The sequence below is a fragment of the Lipotes vexillifer genome, unplaced genomic scaffold (genome assembly GCF_000442215.2).
Source record: "Lipotes vexillifer unplaced genomic scaffold, Lipotes_vexillifer_v1.1 scaffold1055, whole genome shotgun sequence".
In the NCBI taxonomy this organism is placed as follows: domain Eukaryota; kingdom Metazoa; phylum Chordata; class Mammalia; order Artiodactyla; family Lipotidae; genus Lipotes; species Lipotes vexillifer.
The window spans coordinates 1,302,058-1,310,121 of NW_006785407.1; the positions used below are offsets into that span (position 1 = coordinate 1,302,058).

At 44.5% G+C, this 8,064-nt stretch overlaps 1 protein-coding gene across 1 annotated transcript in view; it reads right to left on the reverse strand.

Moving 5' to 3' along the window:
* SLC22A3 (solute carrier family 22 member 3) overlaps nt 1–6,936 on the reverse strand; it is a 95,870-nt gene extending 88,934 nt beyond the window's left edge. The window contains exon 1 of the mRNA XM_007457586.1: nt 6,881–6,936. Within this exon, the coding sequence (XP_007457648.1) occupies nt 6,881–6,936 (56 nt within the window). The remainder of the gene's footprint in view (nt 1–6,880) is intronic.
* Nucleotides 6,937–8,064: the final 1,128 nt, after the last annotated feature.

Consider the following 8,064-nt stretch of genomic DNA (forward strand, 5'->3'; position numbering starts at 1 on the left):
CCCCCCCTCCGGCCAGTTCTCGTCCCAGGGGTGAGCAGAGCCGCCCGGCGCACCCCTGGGGCCGGGCAGCCAGGTCCCAGAGCAGTGGACCGACTGCAGAGCTAGGACCACGCGGGGTTAGATTATGGCGACATTGGCGACATCTCAGAGAGCGTCCAACTTTTTCAGAAGAGCAGCTGGGCAACCCACAGGGGTGTGAGGCGTCTTGTTCAGAGTCCTGGAGTTCAAAGTGAGAACGGACCTCAGCCCCTTACAGGTTTCTTTAGCCAAGGCTTTCGCTCTTGGCCCTGAAATCGCCCAGAAAGGGTGTTTGTTGGTTGGTTTCAATCGTTGTTTTTAGCTCCCTTATTCGCTCCCAGAGATCCGCAGAGCTGTGTGCGATCTGGCGTCCTGGCCTCTGCCCCGCGTCCGGGCTGCTGTGTCCGTGTCCGCACTCGGATGCCCTCCCTGGGCCGGGTTAAAAGCCCCTTCGCGGGGCTTCCCTGGTGGCGCAGTGCTTGAGAGTCCGCCTGCCGATGCAGGAGACGCGGGTTCGTGCCCCGTTTCGGGAAGATCCCACATGCCGCGGAGCGGCTGGGCCCGTGAGCCATGGCCACTGAGCCTGCGCGTCCGGAGCCTGTGCTCCGCAAATGGGAGAGGCCACAACAGTGAGAGGCCCGCATAACGCAAGAAAAATTGCTCACAGCAAAAACTTCCACAAATAAATGAATTCTCTAATTATAAGTCTATAAATGAAACAACCATTTTGCTTTGAGCAAAAGACTCAAAGGAATGCCAGTAAGAATTTAACAGAGTGCCTGCTTTAAGGAGAGGAAAAAAAAAAAAAAAAAAAGCCCCTTCGCGGCTGCAGCCTTCTGCTATGCTGTTCACCCTGCACTCCTAACAGCGCCCTCCCTGCCCTGGCCCAGCCTCTCCCCTCAAGACGTATCTTCTGAGAATTTCTCCAGCTCTTCTCCCCAGAACCCCAGCCGTCCGAAAAGCGTTCCACCCTTAGCTCGCTTTTCTCGGAGGGTAGAGAGGCTGGTAGAGCGCAGACTGACTTTTCCTCCTTCCAGAGCAAGGACCGGAGCCAGCCTGCCTCGGTTCACCAGCTGTGACCCTGGGTACCTTACCGGGCCAGCCCAGTCTTCTCATCTGTCAAATGAGACTGATACCTTCCTGGGGTCGCTGTGAGGATTGAATGAATTATTACACATAAAGTGCCAGAAAAGTGCCTGACGACGCACAGTATGCCCTTTCGCATGTTAGCTCTTATTACTGTCGTTCTTATTTGTTGCTGAGTTAATACTGTCTTCCGTGCAGGGATGTCCTACGGATCCCGGGTACTAGGAAGGATAAAACACCTGGTGGCAGATGGGCACACATGAGGGGCTCACTGAATGAGAGTTCTTACTGTTCTATCATCCTTTTCCCAGCTACTGAAGCTCATCTGTCACCTGGTTAGCAGCGACTTCTGTATGTACAGAAGCTCCAGGGTGTAGTCCATATTATTGACTGCCCCCTTGGACCCCAGACTCAATCCGTCCTCCTCCCACCCAGCTCCTCCTCTGCCCTCTCTTTTGGGGTAACCATGGCCCCACCCCAAGACTCAGACTCTCAATATCATCTCAACACCCGGCACTCCTCCGGCCTTTACTCAAAGGTGCCCTCAGCCCATCCCTCCTGGCCATCTCCCCACCACCCCTGCCCCGGTACACACCTATACACACACAGGCAAGCCCCCAGCTCCCTTCCCTGTTTTATCTGTCTCCAAAGTGCTTATCACCCTCTAACATATGCATATTTTTATCCCTTTATTTACTAAATTTACTTATTTTTCTTACTTGGGCCCCCTCCTCCACTAAGAAGGCAGGTTTCACGAGGACAGAAAGTTTTGTTTTGTTCATTTCTATATTGCCACCCCCTGGAACAGTGCCTGGTTCACAGTAGGTGCTCCATAAATATTGATGGAACAACTGGATGCTTCCTGACACCTCCCTCCTCCCCTGCCCCCCACAGGCATGGCCTCCTCTCCTCGTCCACCAACTTTGTTCACAGTGACCCTAGGGGCTCCTCACCTGCGGCCGCTGTCCTTCCAGCCAGGCTGCACTGTTGTCTTCCCACGGAGCAGCTCGGAGGTGCTCCCTTCAAGGGCTTGCCTTGGTTTCCAAATAAAATACTCACTTCTCACGCTCCCTTTCAAGATACTAACCTATGTCCCTCACCAAGTTGTCCCCCCATGTGACAGCCAAACACCACGACTTGCTAATTCTCAAATCCTTCTTTAACTTCCCTAAATCTGTGCCTGTCCACACAAAGAAGTTTCCTCTTCCTGCATTTCACTCTCCTGCCCTCGCAGCCACTACCCAGCAAGGCCTGGGCCGAACGTCCGCATCCCCTCCTCCGAGCCCTCCCTGACCGCCGAAACTGCTGTCTTCCCCAAGTCATGTCTACCGTCCTTGTCTGTGCTCCTAACACATCTAAGAACCTTCTTAAGGAATTTTACTACATTTTTCTTTGTATTGCAGTTGTCAGGCTATTTTAACTTTAATTCCTTTTTTTTTTTTTAAATGAAGTAATCTGAGCATTTGGACAAGTAGACCTAGAGCAGTTGCTAAGATCATGGAATTTGGAGCCAGATCTGCTATGTTCAAATCCCCTTCTACTCTTTATGATGAGTGACTTGGGCAAGTTAGTCAGCCTTTTCCGTAAAACTGAGTAGCAATAACACCTTTTCATTTTTTATGCAAGTCGCTTAAAACGGTACTTGAAACATGACAAGTGTTATATGTAAGTTGGCTATTAATAAAGAGAGTAGTACAAAAATACCACCCTTCCCCAGAAATAGCAAGTGTCATGTTATCGTGTTTTAGGTATATCGTTATCAAGAACTAACACTCCTAGACACAGCTGAAGCCTCCTTCATATGCCTTCAGGTCCTGTCCCCTGCCCCCTCCCTTCCTCCCCAGGGCAGCTACCAGGCCCTTTCTTCAGAAGGTGGGCCTGGGGAAAAGGCCACACAGGCTCAGGAAGAGGGCTCAGGACCGTTGAGCAGGGAAACCTGGGATCTCAGATCCCAGCGTGTTGGTGTGAGACAGGAGGATGGGAAGGGGGATGAGCTTCAGGCGGGTACAAGCCCTTGGCTCTAGGCGAGAGGAAGGCGAAAGTGTGGCCCCTCTGAAGAAGATTCAGGCCGTCTCTTGCCCAGGTATAGTTATCATGGGGTCGTTATTCATCTCCTCCATGTTTCAATCCTTTCTATACCTAGGTACTTCACACAAACACTATACAGGTGCCCCTTGCTCTTCAAAAGTTTGCCTTATGGGCTTCCCTGGTGGCGCAGTGGTTGAGAGTCCGCCTGCCGATGCAGGGGACGCGGGTTCGTGCCCCGGTCCGGGAGGATCCCACATGCCGCGGAGCGGCTGGGCCTGTGAGCCGTGGCCGCTGAGCCTGCGCGTCCAGAGCCTGTGCTCCGCAACGGGAGAGGCCACAACGGTGAGAGGCCCGCGTACCGCAAAAAAACAAAAACAAAACAAACAAAAGTTTGTCTTATGCCACTTTACTTTCATGAAACACCTACATTAGCACCTGTTTTTCCTAACCATAAGAAATCAAAGAGGATTTTCACTTTTACGGTAAAAGATGAAAATCGAAAACAGCGTTCACCTCTTGTTTTGCGGCGTCATTATACAAGCAGTGCTCACCCCAGCAGCAGGAGTGGCCCTGCCAAAGCTCCTTCCCCAGAAACTACCTGCAGCATCTCAGCTTCAAGCCGGCATAGCTTTGAACTGTCTGTGAGCACCTGTGCTTCATTTCAATTTATTTTTCTGCATCTGTTAGCAAGGTGAGTCCTAAGGTAACTGCTTTTTCGCTTTTTGCCATTTTGGCTTAGGAAAATTTTCGTAGAAAAGCTCTACTTTCAGACAGCGAGGGAAACCTCTATAGTACTCGGGGTGCTTTGAAGTTTGCACAAATGGTTCGATACTCTGTTTTTCTGTCACTTTTCTTTTTTACTCCACATTATATATATATATATATATATTTTTTAATGAATTTATTTATTTTTGGCTATGTTGGGTCTTTGTTGCAGTGCGCGGGCTTCTCATTGCGGTGGCTTCTCTTGTTGCAGAGCACGGGCTCTAGGCACGCGGGCTTCAGTAGCTGTAGCATGTGGGCTCAGTAGTTGTGGCTCACGGGCTTAGTTGCTCTGCGGCATGTGGGATCTTCCCAGACCAGGGATCGAACCCATGTCCCCTGCATTGGCAGGTGGATTCTTAACCACTGCGCCACCAGGGAAGTCCCCACATTATATTTTTGAGACCTATTAGCCTTGAAAAATATGGATCTAGCTCATTTCCAAAGCAATTAGAAGGGGGAATAAAGTTGATCCACTGCATTATCTTAAAAAAAGAAAAATAAACGAAGTGAAATGAGAATTCTTTATTACTTACCAGGTACAAAGCATCATTTACCTGGGTCAAGTCAGCATAAAACCTGTAATTGCTGGTTTTTAGATAGACAGGTAGATAGATAGATAGATCGATCTAGATATCCAAATCTAGATCAATCTACCTATTTTTCACATTCTTCAAAGAAATATTTTCAGTATTTATTATAGCCAGACCTTTAGGGCACCAAGATGGACCTTCCCCCAAGGGTACTTACTATCTAGTGTGGACAAGAGAGACACATGAAATTAACCATTAGGCTGAGCCATATGAATGTCAATTTTTGATCTACAAAACAATGTTCATTTTACTTGCTTCCACCTAGTGTAATACAATATGATTTAATACTGAAGTGAATACATGGTGGTGTAGGAACACAGATGTGTAAGCAATTCATTCTTCTGAAGAGAGATGATGTAGATTTTCGCTGCTTATTCAGCAAGAATGAATTGGAGTGGGTCCTTGCTTATCTGTGTACCAGAAAGATGGTAGATCAGACTCATGCATTCAATTTACGGTATTAATTGGCATTGCAGTACAGTAACACTTCACTTCTCTGAAATTCAGCTATTCCAGCAATCATGCCTACCTGGAAATGGCGTCTGTCTCTTCAAAACAGGGCCATAAGCCTGAAAGTAAGCAAAAACAAGAAGATCTCTGAATAGGCAAAAGGAATGTGATCAAGTCCCTAAACAATAGCACATGGACTTTCATCTGAAGACAGCTTTCCCAGTCCCTCGCTCAAATCTATTTATTCTTCTGTTAGACACAGTTCTGTGAAATTGGGTTTTCTGGTTTTTCATCCCCCAGCAATTGGGAAACAGCATAGTAGGATTGGGAGAGGGACGGTTATGTAAAGACCCACTGGCAGCAATAAGAAATGATAGCTAATATGCTGACTCCAGTAGAGGAGATGAACTAATTCACAAAGCAGGTAACATCTTACAAAGCAAAAGCACAGGATACAAAACTGGTTATAATTGATCTTGGCTAAGTAAAATATATGTATATAGTTTCTAAAAAGAAATCAGAATGAAATATGTCAAAATATTAACAGGATTTGTGGCTATGTCATGGTATTATGGGTGATTTTTACTTTCTACTTTTCAAAATATTCTGTCGTGACCATGTGCTGATTATATCATTGGATATAATAAAATAATAATTTAAACATGAAATTTTTAAGATGAAAAAGAACTTTAAACACAGAGTAGTTCTGGTGTATTTAAAGAAACAAATAGACACACCTCAAGTATGCCCTGAGGACCTTGGTGGCTTGAGAGAGCAGCACAGTCTTTGATGTTCATGATAATTATGTGAATCAGCAAAGATGTATTTTTAGTAGATTCCCTTTATGAAGGCAGCAAAGTGTATAATACATCTTCAAAACATTTCTATACAAAAGAACTAAGCTAAAAAAAACGTTGCTATTTAAAATTTATAAACCCTCAGCTATCCAGACCAACACATTTTCTGAAGTTTCTGGATAGCTGAGATATCATTTTAGTTTTTTTCTATTTTAAAATGAAATTGCTCTACAGCTATTTGTCCTATTAAATTATGCAGTATTATTATATCTAAGCTTTTTTTCCTAAGTGTCCATAGTTATTTATTGAGGGATTATTCTCAGATGGCCATGGGAACAAATGTTTCAGTGATTGTCTTTATTATTTTGTAAATGGCCCAGTTAGATATTAAAACATATCTTCTTTTCTCAAATATGAGGTTTTTACTGTTTGATTTTGTCTTTGCTGGTTGACCCTTGCTTTTTCAGACTTTCACAAAGTAAGAGACGAAATATTTACATATTTACATATTTACGAAATATTTCCAAACTATTGCAAAGTATTCAAATCAAACCATAAATTATTCAAGCTATTTGGAAAGTTGCCTGGGAAAAACATATACAACATACAGAATATTTATTTATTCTGTATTATTTATTTATATTTAGAATCATATCTCTCTGCTAGTCGTGTTACAGTTGAAGCACAGTTGCTCCTCAGTCCTCTCCTCCTAAAGATACAAATCAAACAACAACAACAAAACAAAATAAATACTAAAAGTGAATTCATGGCCCCCGTGGAAGAATCTCAAATATTATCTTCTTTTTTTTTGCTGTACGCGGGCCTCTCACTGCTGTGGCATCTCCCGTTGCGGAGCACAGGCTCCGGACGCGCAGGCTCAGCGGCCATGGCTCACGGGCCCAGCCGCTAAGCGGCATGTGGGATCCTCCCGGACCGGGGCACGAACCCGTGTCCCCTGCATCGGCAGGCGGACTCTCAACCACTGCGCCACCAGGGAAGCCCTATCTTCATATTTTATGTATGCAGTATTCTTGTAGCATTAATTGAGTCTTCATTATTGCTTAGCAATCTCCTTATTCATTATTCACTGAGTCACATGCATTGGTGGCTTTTTCAGATTTGCTATACTCTCCCCAATCCTGCAAACTGAAAGTCACACCTGTCAATCTTAGTAAATGACCTAGTCTTCCAAGTTCCCTCATTTTCCCTCAGTCCCCCTTCCCGAGGCCTACATTATGCTCCTCATCTCACCGCTCTTACCTCCTCCACATTATATATATATATATATATTTTTTAATGAATTTATTTATTTTTGGCTATGTTGGGTCTTTGTTGCAGTGCGCGGGCTTCTCATTGCGGTGGCTTCTCTTGTTGCAGAGCACGGGCTCTAGGCACGCGGGCTTCAGTAGCTGTAGCATGTGGGCTCAGTAGTTGTGGCTCACGGGCTTAGTTGCTCTGCGGCATGTGGGATCTTCCCAGACCAGGGATCGAACCCATGTCCCCTGCATTGGCAGGTGGATTCTTAACCACTGCGCCACCAGGGAAGTCCCCACATTATATTTTTGAGACCTATTAGCCTTGAAAAATATGGATCTAGCTCATTTCCTGTAACTGAGCACATTTGACATGTATTCATCTTTCAGATTCATCTCTTGCGAATCACCCTCTCATATCCTCTGCCTGTGTTCTCTTTGTTACTTGTTTTTTCTTACTGAAGTTTTGGGAAGTTATTTGTATATGTGTTTATTCTGCTCCTTTGTCAGCTGTATATGTTCTATCTCCTTAGTCTGTGGCTTGTCTTTTAACTATTTATGTTGTCTTGGTGACTACAAAAAGTTCAAATTCCGATAGTAAAATGTATCATTTTTCTTTATAGCTTCTGCTTTTTGCATCTTGCCAAAAAGAAACAAAAAATCCTGCACAAATAGGCTTCTGGGCTGTCTGTTCTACTGCTGTTCTACTGCTTATTTGTCTATCTCCGTGACAATATTTTACTATTAATCATGATAATTCTATGATGATTCTTAGTATCTGGAAGGACAAGTCTCACCTCTTCTCTCCCCTCACCCTCCTCCTGTTCAGAGTTATCTTGGCAATTTGGGGGCTTTTTTCTTCCATATAACGTTTATCTTATTATTAAGTTCCATATAAATTTGATCAGGATTTTTATGTAAAATTATGTATGCATTTTATTTTTCCCATTACTCTGTAGATTTTTGGGAGAAAAGCCAAATCATGTTCATCTTAAAACATTGATATCTATTCTATATCTGCACTATCCAGTAAGGTACCATTAGCCACATGTGACTATTTAAATTTAAATTAATTAA